Below are 17,570 nucleotides of genomic sequence, written 5' to 3'. Positions count from 1 at the left end.
TGTGCTTCGCTCAGGTGTAGCTGTGGTGCCTGGAGAGGGCAGGGCAAGCAGCCCCTGCTCTCTGCTGGCCAGAGCTCTGTCAGCATCCTGATGTGGCACCCTGCCATGCCCTCTGGCTAGGGGCTGCTCCTCCTCCCACTCCCCAGCTCTGGGTCACAGCTTCTGGCCACCCTGTTTTCTGAGAGTGTGAAATATTGTGACCCCTGTCTGTCACCTCTGACAGCGCTGTGAATGTCCCAGCATTGCCCTGAGCCTCCCTTGTCCAGCCTCTGCCTGTGCCTTCAGCTCCCTATGGGCTTCTGACAGCCAAATCAGAGATAAATCACTTTCTCCTCAAAACATCAATACCAGAATCCCAGATTCTACTAAGAGCACCGAAGGCAATCCCACAGCATCACTGGGAACCTCATTGCTGCTGCTGTGCTGAGCTTGGGCTTTGGCTCGGGGTGCTTTCTGAAGGTCTGGTGCTCAGCAACACTGCTTTTCTTCCTGCTGCAGGCCTGGGTGTCCCCAGGATAACTGGAAATGCTGCAAAGTTCTATTGAGGTTTTGACTTTCAGGCTTCACTGTATTTGCTGGTATGAGGTGATGTGCAGGAGGCTGAAGTGGGGCTCTTTGGTGTGTTGTGGCCACTTTCTTTATGTGTTTTAGTCTGGAGCAGATCTGAACAAGGATTTATTGACCTTTTCCATTTTCATTGCCAGTTCCCTCCTCACACTGATACATCAGAACACTTTTGCTTGCAGGCCATGTTTCATGTCATTTGTTGTCCTGTAAACTCTGCCACCAAAATGTTGCCCATCTGTGAGTTTGGAGTGGATGATGTGGATGTTGTGGTGCAAATGCTCCACAGATCATAGATGGACAGTTCATGGAGCAATTTTTGGGGCTTCCTATTGTTTGGGTGTGAAGAGCTTTTTGGGTGCATGCTGCCCAGTCTCTCCTTTGGGAAGGCATCTTGAAAACAGTGGTGTTATTGGGTCCTCTGACCTTGGGCAAGTCAGGATGACTCTTTGGAAGGAAAAGTGGGACTCCTGTTTTGATATTTCTTGGGGATACTTAAAATAGGAAACAAAAGGAAAAGTTTATGGTAATAATTTAAGCTGTAGTGAACTAAGGTTAATTTATTCCCTTGGCCAGAAGAAACAGATGAGGTGGCTGAGGTTGTCAGACCCCTACTGATCACAGCCACTGGTGGAAAAGCTGGTTTGACTCTCACCAGTCCTTCTGTGACCCCTTTTGAGGTGGACAGAAACACATCCATGGCTGGGGATCATGAGGTGGCTTCACTGCAGAGCAGAGTTGGTCAAACAGTTAAGCTGCAGAGTGTACAAGTGTCACTTCTATTGTAGTGGACTTTATGCCAGTGTGAAGTTGAAGTCCATACTGCTAAGGGCAACACAAAGAGTTTTTCCCCTTGATGTTTTCCTGCAGTTAACTCAGAGAATCAGTGCAGCTGCTGAAGGAGATGCACCAAATCTCTGAGAAGGGTTCGGCTGTCTCCACTCTCCAGTCTGGGCCTGTGTAACCTGGTAGAGGCTGCACATATGCAGTGGGGAGCCTAATTTATGGTCAGCATGGCTGACTAGGATTTAAACAAAGCAGGGATGATCAGAAGTTTTTATTCAAAAACTCCCAGTTTGATTGCAATGGCCCAGATTTGGTTTACAGTGGAGAATCAGCTCTGGATGGCTGCTAACACTGCTGCCAAATGAAAGGCAGCCAAATCTGAGGCCCCCAGTGCCAGTGCCCTTGGCAGGCCAGTCTGCAGTCCCTCTGCCCCAGAGCCTTGTTGTGTTCATGCTCTGTTCTGCTCTCTCTCCCCACTCCCCACCCATCTCAGATGTTTGCTGCTGAGGAGAATGTGGATTTTCGGATACACGTGGAGAACCAGACGCGAGCAAGGGACGATGTGAGCAGGAAGCAGCTCCGGCTCTATCAGCTCTACAGCAGGACAAGTGGGAAGCACATCCAAGTGCTCGGCAGGAGGATCAGTGCCAAAGGAGAAGATGGAGATAAATATGGTAAGAATATTTACTGGGATCCCCCAGACTTCAGGTCAAAGGCTTTAATCCAGGGTGTTGTGCTAAGAACCTCTTGGGAGAAAAGTAATAAGAGCAATAAAAACCAAAATAAAAGGAAAAATAACATTTCCAGGTTAAGAACATGAGATTTGTTTTGCTGGTGCTGCCTCCCAGCTGCAGGCAGTTCCAACAATACTGCCATGTCCCAATTTATTAGTATATGGTTGAACAAAATGTCTTTCTCCCCAGGCCATGAGCTCACAGTGTGTTTACTGCAATTCATGAATGATACCTAAATTGGTGATTGGGGAAGTCCTTTCCCCATGAACTCTTGAGCTCGTGTCTGGGTGAATCCAGTGTTTGAATGAAGCCCTTTCTTCTTTTCGGGTGGTGGGATATTTGGTTTAAACTGAAAGTAGACTTTGAGAGCTTTGAGGGTACCCCAGAGTTCAAGCTGAATCTCTCGAGTGTGTGGATCTTGCAGGATCCCTGTGCTGACAGCACATTCAACTATTCTTCTTGTGATTTGCACACAAGCAACATGCTGGAAACGCTGCTAGAGCCTGGGCTATGAAAAATGCTGGTTCATTTGAGATGGTTTCTGCTGAGATGCTTTTACTCTAGTTGGCTGTTGGGAGGAGTTTAGGGCTGTTGAGAACACTGGTCCTGTCTATGTTTGGGATGTGCAGCCCTGTGAGTTCCTGTGCTGCTGCAGAGGTGTGTGTGAGAATTTGCTGGCTCAACCATTCGTATGGGATTGTCTGGTGCAGCACTGGTGAGATGGAGCTGAGCTACGGGGAGGGCAGGTCAAAATCTGGGAGCGGTTGTTCCCTCGGGAAGCTTCAGGACGGATGAGGCACACGCTGAGCACTGAGGGCAGCTGCTGCCACTGCAGGTGCAGCAGCAGCGTGAGCTGTGCCACGGGAAGCGACAGCCAGAGAGCACCGGGCAGGTAGGGAGTGACCCCCCCAAAGCACTTGTGTGGGGTCAGCCCCTCTCTCAGAGAAAGCCCTGCCCTCACGTCTCATCAACCTTGCCCTTTGTCATTCCCAAATTTTTTCCCAGATATTACAGGAATGAAAAGTGCCACTTGGCTGCTAATTATTGTGTCATTTTATGGCATTCATCCTCCTGAGCTCTGATGTGTAAACGAGGCGCTGGGCGCTGCCGCCGCCGCCCGGGTGCGGCTGCTGCCCGCGGTGGCTGTCAGGTGCCGTGATGGAGTTTTCCTCTCGGTGAAAGAAGGCGGCATTTACAGTGGGTGCAGCAGGGAAGTGTTCCCGGGAGCAGCTGACAAGTGCTAATTTATGTGTCAAAGCCCATCTTGTCCCCTTCATACATATGCAATCGTGTCTGAACAACAAACCCCGCGTGCGGGAGCGTGCTCGTGGCCGAGGGCGCTGCTGCCGTGAGAGCCCGAGATTCTCGGCCGGGAGCTCCTGCATCCCTGCCTGCCTCCAAACCCCCGCTCCTGCATCCCTGCCTGCCTCCAAACCCCCGCTCCTGCATCCTTGCCTGGAACCAAACCCCCACTCCTACATCCTTGCCTGCCTCCGAACCCCCGCTCCCCATCCTCGCCTGTCTCCAAACCCCGCTCCCCATCCCTGCCTGCTCCCCCAGACCCCGTCCGGCTCCGTCCCCAGAGCCTCTCAGCAAACGCGCCGAGGCTGTGGAGCCTTCTCGCCCCCAGCGCTGTGAAAGGTTATGGAAATCTGCTCTTGGTGCTGCTTGGCATGGAACACTCGGAGCATGATAATCGGGAAGACAGTGAGGTGGGACACGGCGGGCCGGGATGGATCCACGCAAAGCTCCTGTCTGGGATAATGGAGGGGGGAGAGATGTCGGAGTTACTGGAGTGAGAACCATCTGTGTTACAGCCCAACCTGGACACAAAAGCAATGACACAGGGTTCATTATGTGCCAGGAACCCCGCCCCCTGAGGCATTATTATGGAGTAACCTTTGATCAAGACCAGAGAGGCTTAAACCGGGTCTGGGAATCTCAACAGTTGTAAACTTTTGATCCACATCTCCGTCTTACCGATCAGGTCTGCATCTGGAGGAGGACACCTCTCCTCCCACGCAGCAGATGGCTGAGTGTCCCCCTGCCCTTTCCCTGTCCGTGACAGAGCCGGGCTGTGCCACCCTCGCAGATGGCACCGGCTCCTGCCCCGGCCCTGCTGGGGGAGCACACGGCGAGGATGATGTGGGCTGGTGGCCTAAGGATTGCAGCTTGGGGAAGGTTTTAGGAGGAGAAACACGTCTGAGAAATGTCTGAGAAAAGGCAAGAGACGTGAGCAAAAAGGTGCCCGTGAGCTGGCTCCAGCCTTGCATCCTCTCAACAGCCCGGTCCCATTAGGAGAAGGTGACATCGGGCAAGGGCCACGCCAGCTCAGGGTTCACGTGGGAAGCTCTGTCAGGGCGAAGGTCCCTGGTGCTCATCACCAGCCCTTTAGCACCAGCCCGTTTTAAGGATAGCGGAATAAATAATGTTTTAACACCTCTTTCCCGTCTTCCCTTATATTCACAACAGTGTCCAAATGTTTCTTTTTTCCTTTTTTTTTTTTTTTCCACATATCCAGCTTCCAAATGGGAGGGTTGTCCTGCCTTTGAAGGGAGGTTACTTTTATTGCAAGGCTTATTGACTTCTGTAAAACTTGTCACCTCTTGGTTGCAGAGAATGCCCAGAACAGAGGGGAGGTGGCAGATCTCAGGCAGGGAACTTCTGCTTTCCAAGCAGCCACCCCAAGTACAGCAAAATGAGCAGCCAGCCCTGGTCAGGGAGGAATGCTGCTGCAGGGCTGGGGGATCCCAGGGCGGAGGAATCCCCATTGATTGTTTTATCCAAGTGTGTAAATGCCATGTGCAAGGCAAAATGCATGCTCTGCAATGCATAATTCTGCTGCCGTAACAATTCCAATGTGTAATTTTTGGTTTATGCATTCTTTGGGGCCAAGATCTGGTCCGGTGTGTTGGATTATTAAATGTCAAATTAAGTCAGTTAATAGAATTAATTGAGTCGATGTAATCCATTTAATCAGATGGATTTGATCCCTTCTCGGATGATTTAGAATCCATTAACAGATAAGTCAATTATTGGACTAAATTAAATCTAATAATAATGCCTACTGCTCACAGCAACACTAATTAATCTAAATACACTTACCTATCTCCTAAGGTTGTTTTTTTTAAAGGCTTAATTGATGTTGCTAAAGTGCTCTGAGATCTTTAGATAATAGATGATCTGTGTGAGCAAAATATTATCTCTTAACAGACTATAAACTAATTAAACGACTGATGTATATACAAATTGCATTTTTACTTTAATCCCTTGAACCTATTCAGAAAGAATTTGCACTGGCCCAGAAAAACAATATTTCTATTATAAGCTTATTATTGCTTTACAGGTTTCTAAGTGGTCCTTTCATTCAGAAAATGAAAGGATGAAGGAGAAAAAACAACCATTAAATTGCTGACAAAAAAAAAAAAAGACCTGGAACCTTTATAATCTACCTCCGATAAATGGTACAGATAGGGAAGAGAGGGATCAGTGACCTGAAACCTTAGATCCTTTCATTTATTTTCATTTCACAAAAGGCAGAAGACATTCTATCCTGTTTGTTCATGATCTGTGTATCCGGCGCATTGGGCAGGCAGAGCTCTCTTGGTTGGGTGAAGGCATTTTTTGCCTCATTTGTATTTCAGAGGTTTTTGGTTTAATTTGTTCCCAGTCCTGCTGTCCTACGGGGCATGGAGCAGCGATAGCCGTCAGTGCAGAGGTGTGAGAGCCCTGTGCTCCCCTCGGTGGAGAGAACTTTAATTTGCGGAGTGTGGGGGTGTCCCGGGGGCTGGGCTCGGGACAGAGATACATCCCTGAACGGCACCTTCCAGGTGGTGTGTGCTCCATGCATCCATTCCATCACAGCTTCAAAAACACTCTCAAGTCCCTCAGGAGGTTACAAACCCTGTGTTTTATAAACCGTCCTACCGATAAGCTCTCTCGTCTACAGCGTGGAGGCTTTATTTGGGGACACCCTGTGCAGGGGCAGGGCACAGGTGGGGCATCAGCACTGGGCACTGAGGCGGTGCCAGCCCCTGGAGGCTCCCCCGGCTCAGCGGGTTCGGCTCAGAACTCCCGAGGGACGGGTTTGGGGTCTTTGGGTTTGTCAGTGGGGTCAGGAGGGAAGGGCAAGGGCGTTGTGGGCACAGACATCACGCCCCACACAGATGTGCTGCTTTGGGTGGTACAGAGACAGCAAGGCGCTGAGGCAAACGGGTGTCACTTCCTGGGGCCGCTCCAGCCGGGCTGCTGAGCCCTGCAGCCTCCACCTCCTGCTCGAGCTGGAGCTGCCCTGAGATGCCAGCGGACCTGCCCACGGAGAGCACATTACTGCTGTCTAGACATCAGCCACACTCCATCCTGCCAGAGATTTCATTTGTGGTAGAAGTGGGCTCTGTTCCATGAGGAGGTGTAATATGTGTGGAAAATATTATAGCAAAATAGCCTCCTTTAATTGACTCTAAATTTTGCAGGATTCCTTCCTAGGTTTGGGTAATCTGGTGCTCTCCAGAATTAATGGCTGACATAGCACTTCTTCAGGCTTGGCAGCCTGACAGCTAATTTAGAACTCCCTAAACTCATTTCACTAATGACTCCCATTTGTTCTATCTGAAAGCCTGGAAACAAATGCAAAATACCAGTGCCATTGTCCCATCTTTAGCAAGTCATTCTTTCCCTCTGTATTTCTGGCACCTTAACAGCAAGCTGCCTTGGGAAATCTGATTAACCCTTTCCCTTCCTGGAATAGTTTGAATCAATTTTGATCCATCTCCTGGAAAGAGCAGGAGTAAAAAACTAAACTCATTGTGGCTGGAAGACTCAGAATTTCTGTGCAAGAAAGATAAGAGATGTAGTCCGAACATCAATTTTGATTTGTGAAATATCGCTGTATTTCCGCAGTTTTTCCACGTGTATTTCCAAGCTGCTTTTCTTTCCAGGAACAGGTGCGTGCAAGGTTTTGTCTGTCAGTGCAGCTCAGCCCCAAATCCCGCATGAGCTGGGATCTGCCTTGTAATTTATTGTGCTGACCCATCAGAATGGCTGTTTCCCATTTAACCCACATATCGCTGCCTCCAGTCTCTTCCCATTACAGTTTTGACATCACAACAAGACAAATAAATTTTTTAAAAGACCTTTTATCTTCTAAACCATTTATTTTCACTTACTTAGCCCGGGGGCAGAGCTGACCTCAGCGTAGGGGATGATCATTCACCATGGCAGCTGTACAGTCAGATGGGTCCTGGGGACAGGCCTGAGCCAAGCAGCCTTTGCCCTCCAGCTGCTGTGCTGTGGCTCTGGGCTTTTCCCTGCTTGCCTAGCAATCCCTGAGAGCTGTATTATATTTTGTTCCTTAAAACGTCTCCCCTTTTCATCTGCAGTGGGGCAGCGGTGAAGCTGTTCCTTGAAAGCAGATGAGGGGATGAGCTGAAGTTTCAGGCAGCTCAGGGTTTTGCTGAGCCAGGAGGAGCTTCTGTGTGAGGCAGAAACCTGAGCTGGGGCTGGGGATGGAGCTGGGGCTTCCAGCTTGCTCTGGGCAGCGAGGGCTCTTGGTTGCCCTCACCTTCCTGGTGGCTCTGAAAAGTTCTATTTGAAACACACTGTTAGCATCTTATACAAACCATCTGTATATTGAAGACATTTTCTGTTTTTATTCTGCCATATTCTGTGCTCGCGGCAGTGTGGGGAAAAGCCTTGCTTAGGCAGGATGAGAAGTTTGAGAAAAATCCTAGCCTTTTTGATTCATGACAAACCTCTTTTGAACAATTAATTTGTTGCCAATTTCCTTTACTTTTGATTTTGATAGCTGCTCTCCTGAGCTCCTGCTGCAACCAGCATCACACCTGAAGCCGAGTCTCTCTGCACCATTCCTTGTTTTGTACCCGCATAACAGCAAAGCCTTACGCTTATTTTCCCTCTGACACCGCACTGATTTTAGATTTCCCTACTGCTGGATCTTGAGATAGCTTGAAGAACCTTGACTTTCATGGGGAAACAAAGAATCTCCTTTTAACTGGGTGTCTATACTTCACAAGTCTCCACAAGCACTGGTCAGGGTTTTGAAAGCATAAGCCTGTCTGTCAGCAAATATTAGAGACTCAGAAATAACGAGGAGAGGTAATTTAGGGATCTGCTGATAATTTGTCATTTTTAATTCTTGTGTAGAGTGGAAAGTGAGCTACAAAGTGAAAAATCTTTATTTTCATGTGAGTCATAAAAGGGTTTTTGTTAACAGTTTGTGTGTGTGTGTATAATTCCGCACTGTGATTTAAGTGTTCCCATTAGAAATGCAGAATAGGAAATAGGATCCCATCTGTGAGCAATTTAAGAGGAAGTGAGACAATGGAGTCGATTGCTGCTTCAGTTTAGATAATCAATACAAATATTATTAGTATAGTGATTTATCTTCTTAGACACTTTATGAAAATGTGAATGCCAGCCCCTGAAGACAGGTCAATATGATGTTATCTGCTCCTGCCTTGCTGTGTTTATGGTGCTTTCCCACGAAGGTCAAGCATCTGCTTTGTTAAATGTTCTTCCCTGGCTCTGATGAAATAACACAGAAACAAACTTAGGGCTTTCCTTTCTCCTCCATGGCTCCAGAAATGCTCTATGCTTGTCAGTATAGTGATTACTTCTGTCTGAAATCTGTACTGGGGACCGCTGGGGGGACACTGGGAGGTGATCTTCAGGGTCTTTCCAACCCAAATCATTCTGTGATGAAGTTCTGGAAGAAGTTTGCATAATTTTAAGTATATTTCTAGGCCAGGAGTGATTCTGTGCACAAATGCTGAGAGCTCCTTTGGGTTTAGTGCAGTTGTTTTGTGTTGGTGCCTATTACCAAACCTTGTTTTGTGCTTTCTGAGGTTTTCCCATGTCTAAGCATTTGGCCAGTCATTGATTAATTCAAGTCGGTTCTTGGGGCGCAAGTAAAAGTACCCTACAAATAGGCTAGTCTGCATTTCCAAAAGGGTTTTTAATTGCTTTTACTTTGAAGAAGAAGGAAGGAAAACATCATCAACAAATGCTCTTGTACATTTTGCTTTGTGTACATTCCCATACATGATGTCAAGTGGCCAAAGAATTTTTTTCTTCACAAGAAACATTTGGAAAGAATAAGAAATGTCAATAACCCTGTTAAAAACTGCCTAACTAAAGACAGGATGGGGAATACAAAACTTGATGTGAAGATTACACTTCTCCTTGAAGTTATCATGGAACCTCACTTGCCTGTTGTTTGAGATTCCTAAAGTCAGATTCCTGGAGACTCATGGTGGTGTTGGCATTGGCCACACCTCACCTGGAGCATCTCCTACTCCAGGAAGGGTGATCTGAGGTGGTGGGACGCTGGGGCTGGACCCTCCAGACACTGGACACAGAAGGAACTTTGTTCCTCATGTATAATGAAGCAGCATGAATTTCATCATCTCAGTGTCCTCATGTGTCCCTCCTCAGCCCAGAACCCCCTCAGCCCATGGTGTGGCAGCGGGATGAAAGCTTTGCAGATGGAGAGATGCTAAGGAGACAGTGCTAACGGAGACCACACTGGTAGCCTGGGTAGAAGTAATTATTTGGTGCTTTGAGATGCTGTGAGACTGTTCCTGTTTTCAGGTTGGGGTTTCCTCAAGAAAGGTGCTAAATTTATAAAAAATAAGGCACTTCAGTCACTCGGATTTCACCTCAGCTCTTTGAAAAAACAGATAGTCAGGAATTTCCGCAGCTGCAAGGTGGAGCACAGCAAACATTAACAAGGCCAGTAGCACTGCCTGGCTGTCTGCAGGAACAGGGAAGAGCCCAGGTCCTGCAGAACTGCACTGGTGTTTGGCAGAAAGGTGAAAAATAATGAAGCTGTGAAGAGGAGAAACTGCTGATGCATGGTGCTTGGAAAGCTGGAAGAGTCCAGAAAGGGAGCTGAAAATACCCCCCAAAAATTACTATCTGTGGCTTGAATGAAATAGTGTCCGATCAGCATTCAGAAACCGCTGAATCCAGGCCGTTCCAATACTGGCATTTTCCAGACTGCTTGCCAGTCGGATGCAGAGGAGAACACGTGTGGAGCGTCTGCGGTCGCAGTGCTCGCAAGAAGTGGAAGGTGAGCTGGATGTAAAGGCAGTGAGAAGTCCCAGTAAAAAATAAGAAACACCTACTTTTCATCCAGTGAGGAAGTGTGGGGCTATTGGGGTTCAAGGGAGCTGCACTCAGCAAGCATCCCTTTTAATAAGCTGTGTCAGCAATAAATAGTGCCCACTTTGGTCCCTGAAGAGCTTTCAGTATTTTTGAATGCCCATAATAGACAGTTCATGCTTTCATGGTGAACATAGGGGCTGAGACCTTCTCAATATATCCTGAGCTTTGGGTCCCTGAGTTGTGCTGTAGCTGCCTTGGGATGTGTCTGTCCTTTGCTGATGCTGCCTGGAATGGTGGAGCTTGAAGTGTGATTGGGTAGTGCTCAGATATTTTTGCCCTTGTCTCTGTGAGCTGAAACATGTGCCTGGAGGCCTTCTCCTCTTCTGCATTTGCAGCTGCCAAAAAAGGTGCCTTTCTTCCCAGAGCAATATGAACAAAACCCCACCATCCACTGTGGCCCTGCCTCTTTCAGCTGTGATGAGTTTTGGGTGTTCTCCAGCAGGGACAGCAGCTGTGCTGGCTGGAGGGGTCTGGCCCCAGGTATTACTGTGGAGAGGAGTCCTTGTTCTCCTGCGCTGCTCAGCTGCTCTGGCCTCGTCCCACAGCTGGGCTGGTGGGGCAGAGAAGGAGCAGACATTGCTCCTGAGCAGCTCGATGGTGATATGAACCTTTGGTGTTTGACCCACATGGTGGGTGACATGCTTGGGATCCTGGCTTCGAGCTGGTGTGCTTTGGTTTATATCTGATGTACTCAAGTGCTTTTGGAAGGACAAGCAGGAGAGGAAATGGCTGTTGGAATGTGAGAGGGGAGCTCTGAGGTACTTTGTGAGAGGGATGTCACCCCCAGCCTCTGGAGGCTGTGAGGACCTTAGAGTAGAGAAGCAGCAGGGAAGGGCTAGGAATAGGATGGCATGTAAGCACCAGAAATGCCACTAAAAAATATTTGTCCAGGTGTCCCCAGTGCTTGGCCAGGGACAGCTGCAAGTCTCACAGTCTGCAGGGGTGAGTGCTGAAGCAGACTGGGGGATGCTTCAGGCTCCTGATTTCAAATCGCATACTTGGTTAGTTAGAGGGTGAACACCACAGCTCCCAAAAGCTGGTCTTGTCCTCTTGGCATCAGTGATGTAGGCCCAGGTTCCAGTGCCAAAGGAACTTGCCTAAAGGTAACCAGCATAAATCCCTAATAAGGTTTCTGCTGGTTGCATGGAGGGATCACAGGGCTCGATCTCTGTTACAGCCAAGGCTTGATTATCCTTTTTCCTACACTCCCGAAACTCCACCGACTTAAACAGAGCCATTCCTGGAGCTCCTGTGTGAGACTGAAAGGAGATTAAGTGCCCAGCAGTGCCTCCCATTCCTCCTGTGTCTTGCACCTTTGTTCAGACCTTGCATTTCAAACCATTTTAGCCCGTGGGAGGCAAATCAAAGCTGTTAGGTTTGAGCCGGTGACAATGGCCTGGTGCTGTGTGGTGTGCCCAGCCCCTTGCCTTTGTGCAACGTTTGTGATTCTTGCCTTTATTTCATTTGCTTCGGCATCTGCATTTGTAACCGTTTTTTTCAAGTGAAGTTTCTGACTGGTGACTCATTAGGAGTAAATAGGCAAAAGGATATTGACTTTACACCTACTAATTTGGGGGTGCTAACAAGCACATGTAAGAGCTTTATAGTCACCGGGTAAATTGTCCCACCTGGGGGGGCTGGAGGAGGGGAGATAAAAAAGCATTACAAAGAAGCAGCGCTTTTGTTTCTAGCTCCTAGCCTTGGCTGTTCCTGCTGCTACTGGAGCTGGGGTGGACGTTTGATGGTCACCATTGCTGGAGCCTATTCTGAGCTTCCCCGGGATTTTCCAGCACCATTAGACCCGTGTGGGCACGGGACTAAGATCCTAATGATAGGATGCTAAATGTGTTCGCTCGGAAATGAGGTGCCCCTTACATCGGCTGAGGGAACAAACCCTCCTTCCCGTGGTGTGAGTGCAGGCCGGCCGTGAGCCAGGTGTGCTGTGCCTGGAGGGCGGCTGCAGACACAGCGTAGCTTGAGCACAGCCCGTGGAGGCTCTGCCAGCACAGCCCAGCAGTGTGGGATGGGTGCCTGCTGGTAAACGTGACTCCCTGTGCCTGCGAGGGCACCAGGGTCTCATGGTCATGGCCGGGGGCAGCTCACTCTGCTGGGTTAGTGCTCAGCCCTGCTGGTGGTGCTGGGACCCTTGTCAGCTGCAGATGTGTCTGTCCCTCTCCAGCCATGCCTGTGACACAGTAATGCCACCCTTAGGTGTGCTTAGATCAGGATGTCACTTGCTCAGAGAGTGACCTGTCGCAGAGTAGCTGGAGCACAGCTGAGAAGTGATGGTCCCCAGCTCTAGTGGTCCTGCTCGAAGCAGAAGGTTGAGCTGGGTCACCTCTTGAGAGCCTTCTCAGCCTGAATGAGTGTCTTTCAACACTGATTGTCAGAACAGAACTGGCAGGTAAAGGCATTGGTGATCCCTTTCTCTGATTTTCCTTTGGATGCATTCAGAGGGACCCTAGGGCAGTGACTTTTGTGGTTTGTCCCCATTTGGGATTTTTGTATTGAGATTTTTAAGAATGACTTTAAAAACTGGAGATAGGCAAAGTTTTTCATCCTCCTGCTTTGGTCCTTCTGCCCTTTTGCTCAGCTTGGGGTGACCCCCTCATGTGGAACGGATGATACCATCTGGTACACAAGGATGTGTAAGCTGTAGTTTATCTCAGAAGATGTGTGCTGGGAGGGGAGAGGCATGCTGTGTACCAGGGTGAGAAGCAGCTCTCATCTCGGCTCCTCTCTGGACACAAGCCTGGTGTGCTGTGTGCTCGGAACAGAAGAAAACAGTCCCTGCTGGCTGTATCTGATGTCAGGCTCCCACTCTGTGGCTGTGACTTCAGCCTCACCCCTTCTCCTCCTCTGTGCTGCATCCAATATCTGTCTCTCAGCAGGAGGAATCTGAGGAAATGCAGCAAACTTCAGCTCCTGGGGCTAAACTGTTGTGCTCTCTAACAGCAAACTGTGTTGAACTAATTGACAACCAGCTTTAAACGTACCCCAATCAAGCAAAACGCATTGATTTATTTTTTCCTCTCTTGCCGAGCACTAAGCAGCTTCCAGCTTGGTTTCCTCCCCAAGAAGTGGATAACTCATCTATTGTGTAGTAAAACTGATGGGCAGTGTTGACTTCTATACAATCCTTTCAGTATGCTTAGGGAGGAAGGAGTTCTTATGCTTCTATGAATGTTTGACCACTTAAAAAAAAGCAAAACAAAAAAAAGCCCAACCCAAAACCACACACAACAACAAAAGATGATCCATTTTCTCTGGATGTCTTTGAAAGAAGCTTAGTTTAGAGACAGACTGGAGAGAAAGGCTATTGATTTTGTTTGACCTCCAAAGAGACTGCGGTCAGTATATTTTCCCTGCTGGAGGTGGTTCAGGGCTCTGAATTTCCGTGTCAGCGTTTGTATCCTGAAGCACGCTGAAGCTTTTCTGCTTCTTCAATAAATAGCAAGCTGTAGGGAAAGGTAACGCTGGAGTAAATTTATTTCCCTCTGGATCTGCCCTTCCTTTCTTTAGCTTGGTCATGTTGCTGATGAAGCATTTACAACCTTTTTCATTGAATGCTGTGCAGGTTCGTGGGTTAAGCTGAGACTACAAGCATAGTTTTGTAATCCCTCTCTTGCTTTTTCCAGGGCTGAGCCAGGTCCTTTCCCAACCTCTTGCCTGCACCAACAAGGAGCAAAATACCTTCCTGTGTAGAGTAATAAATGTTCTAAAAACTGCCATCGTCTCTTCTACCCTGATTATTCTCAACCTTTACAGAGGAAAGCCTTCCTGATTTTTGCTTAGTCTCCTAAAGAGAAATAGATTATTCTGTCTGGGGACTTGGTTGTATTGGAAATGCTCTGCTTGATACAGGTCTGTGTAGTTTTGTAGATGTTCTTGTAAAATGGCTTATGACAACTGATGTGCCCTTTCTCTGGTAGCCACCTACCAAAGGATGGCTTCCAAGAATGGCAATACCTGTGGGATAAGTCTGTTGTCAGGTCTAAAGGAGCTTCTTGGAGCTCCCTGTGAGATGAGCAGTGCCAGTAGGCATCTCTCCATGCCGAGATGTCAGCTGTGTTATCTGTGTTATCGCCTCCTCATTTAACAAAACGCCTCGCCTCACGTGGTGTGGGTTTGGGGTGTGTGCTTCAGCCTGCGTGGCCACAAGTTCAACACAGGCAGTTTGCTGCTGTCAGCACATCAAAGGGCAGCCTGATAAAGCTGCTACAGTGTAATCGAGTCATGGTAGAGAGTTACTGATGTTGGGTACCAGCTGCTGAGCTCCCCTGTCGCCTTTGCCAGCAGGAGCTTCATTCCTAACTCACACAGACAGAGCTTCTTCTTGGAATCCCCTCTTCAGAGGAAGGGTTGGTCTTCCTGCCACTGCCAGCCTCACCTCTGCTTCTGGCTGTGCTCTGGGTCAGGGTGGAGGCTGCTGCTGCGGGTGTGTGAGCCCTGCAGTGTGTGTGGGCTGCTGACAACTGCATGGCACCAGTTTCTAACTTAAGCACTCCATTTCACTGAGAGCAATGGCCCAGTGCATCCCTAAAAAACAATGAATGGCTGAGGATTTATTTGTGCACTCTCGGCCAGGCTGAGGCTGCAGCCTGTGTTGCATGTGTAACTCTGCTGAGACCCCAGAGCAGGACTTTGAGAGCTCCCCAGAACCTTTCACTGCTGTCTTCAGCCAAAAGCCCCACTCCCCACATCTGAATATTCAATTACATTAGCCCCTTGCAAATGGCTCAGCAGTCATCTCCGGGAGTGGTAAGAAGAGAGAGCTGGAACTGTTAAGCCTCTGCACAAACACGAAGGCAAGGGACAAGGAGCGGATGGGAAGAGCTTGTGGGAGGGGGTAGATTTGCAAATGGTGTCCTCCTGTTTGCACTGGACCACTGGGTAGGACAGGGCAATGCAGAGCGGCTGCCATGGGACAGTTTAGTCATATCTATTACTAAATTAATACAATACTTATTATAATTATTGTATCAAGTTATAATTATTACTTATAATAATATTTACAAATAAAGGCAAATATTTTTATTAAATTAATACAACATTCGTCAATGCACTGCTTGCTTTGGGAGTAAGTAGTCCCGAGCTTGTGGTCTGAGCACAGACTGGGCTGTTAGGTATTGCCCACCTGAAGGTCATCATAAAGCTTTGTTAATTAATAAGCAGGAAGTTTTGCTTGGAGTCCTGAGCAGCAGGTGATAGGCCAGCTGAGCATGTTGCTGGAAGGATAGGTAATCACAGGGAAAGCAGCAATGCTCTGTGTTACCCTGTTGCAGTGGTTTTCAGCGTGTGGTCAGCAGGACATTGTGATGATGGATCAGAAATATGACAAATTCTTGTTAATGATCAACATCAAAAACTAAGAACATGTAGAAAAGCAAAGATGTCCTTGTGTCCTAAGTGCCTGTAATCTGCTTCTCAGAGCTGGGTACCAGAATATCCCTTTGATTCTCAAAGGTAATTGCACTTCTTAATTAGCTGGAGAAAAAAATTCCCGCAGCCTGAGATCTTGCTGTATAAATTATAATTAACCCCTTGGCACTGGAAGTTGAGATTTCCTGCCCCCAGGCACAAATGCAAAACACATTAGCAGCACTTGACATCAGGCCCCAAGCAGCCAGGGGTCAGGCTGCTACCCCAAAATCCAGCTGCACTTCCCAGTGCAGCGGGGAAATGGCAAGGAAGCCACAGGAACCCAAGGGGAAGCTCTAAATACACCATTTGAGGGTGTTTGACCTGCTTTCTTTTCAGAGCTGCAAATGTCCCAACAGGAAGGACAGCACAGAAAAAAACAAATCCAACCTCGGGAAAGAGCTGGGAGCGAGGAGAGGAGTGGATTTGTGAGGCGACATGGCCGGGTGCCCCGCCGTGAGAACGGCGCTGGCGCTGCCGCCCCACACACCTCCAGCCCAAGCATTGTCTGGTGCCAGACACACTTGGCTGTGCCTGTTGTGTGCAGGGCTGGGCCACCCACTGCTGTCATTCACCAGCATCCTGCTTTTTTGTCTCCTTTTCATCGCGCCTGCTGGGGGATGAGCGTTAACTCCTCACACCAGAGGTGACCTGTGGTGAAGTGCCAGGTTGGGCAGCTGGCGGCAGGGAGGTGACAGCATGGCTGGGGGATGGGGGCTGTCCCGAGCCTGTCTGCACCTGTGACACTTCCCTGCTTGCTCCCTTCATCCACACTGTGACCTCGGAGGAGGGCCAGGCCTGCTGAGCATCTGGAAAACCACTCCACAGAGTCACAGAACAGTGAAGGAAGGGAAGAATGGCTTGGAAGGGATCGTAAAGGTCAGGCAGTTCCTCACCAGGAGCTTGCACTGAAGCTCCTTAGTCTGTGTTAGCTGGTTCCTTTGCTCCTTTGGGGTCCTGGATGGAGAAGTGGCTCCCTTCTGGCACAGGTCAGGCTGCAGCTTTGTGCTGGGCTATAAAGCCCTTGGAGAAGGTGTTGTTGGCCAGGGGCTGTCTCTTGTCCCACCACTGTGGTGTGTCCTTGGGTTCCTCTGTTCTGGTGGTGCTGGCCATGAGTGTCCTAGCAGTGGTTGCTGAATTCAGGTGGTGGCAAACATGGGGAGACTTGGTCACTTTGGTGGCATTTGAAGGTGGCTTTGTCCTCCCTTGCCAAAGGTGGGGGCAGCCCGATGCTTGGGCTTGGCACACAGATGTGGCCAAGGGCTGCCTAAAAATATTCAGGTCTGTGTAGGTGTAGGAGTGGGCAATTCTCTGTGCACTTCAAAGGCTGGAAGGAGATAACAGAAGGGGAGTCAGAAGGTGTCCTGGTGGGGAGGAGGGATGTGCTCACTGGTGTAGGGTAGTGAGTGTTGGAAGGAGGTTTGGGTTTGTCCTCTGTCTATATGTCTGCAGGTCCTTGGAGTGAATTCTGTGCCCATTGCAGAGCTGATCACAGAGCTCTCCAAGCTAAGTGAGCTTTTTCAATCCCAGTTTGGATGGGTGTGGGCTGCACACCTACAGCAGAAATGTCCCCTGCCAATGTGGCACCTGTACCTCCAGGGATCTTTTGCCATGCAGGTCCTTGGGGCCAACCCCTTCAGGGTGTGGAGAGGAGGGCAGGATGGTCCATCCCAGGGAGAATAAGAAAGAGGAGAGAATTTTGGATGGAAACAGGGGCCTGAGTCTGAGCTTAAAGGTAGCCTGCGTCTCTAGATAAACTGAAATAAATAGCAAATAATATAATAGAATAGAGATTTTCTGCTGTCAATGCTGCTCCTCTAAACTTAGAATGTCCCCCCCAAAAAGCTATTGGGAGATATTACCTCTTTGCTGCTCTTTATA

At 48.8% G+C, this 17,570-nt stretch overlaps 1 protein-coding gene across 1 annotated transcript in view; it reads left to right on the top strand.

The window, feature by feature from the left end:
- FGF18 (fibroblast growth factor 18) overlaps positions 1-17,570 on the top strand; it is a 65,001-nt gene that overhangs the window by 21,522 nt on the left and 25,909 nt on the right. The window contains exon 3 of the mRNA XM_054642994.2: positions 1,844-2,024. Within this exon, the coding sequence (XP_054498969.1) occupies positions 1,844-2,024 (181 nt within the window). The remainder of the gene's footprint in view (positions 1-1,843; positions 2,025-17,570) is intronic.

The sequence above is a fragment of the Agelaius phoeniceus genome, chromosome 15 (genome assembly GCF_051311805.1).
Source record: "Agelaius phoeniceus isolate bAgePho1 chromosome 15, bAgePho1.hap1, whole genome shotgun sequence".
Lineage (NCBI taxonomy): Eukaryota > Metazoa > Chordata > Aves > Passeriformes > Icteridae > Agelaius > Agelaius phoeniceus.
This window is presented reverse-complemented; position numbering and strand designations above follow the sequence as displayed.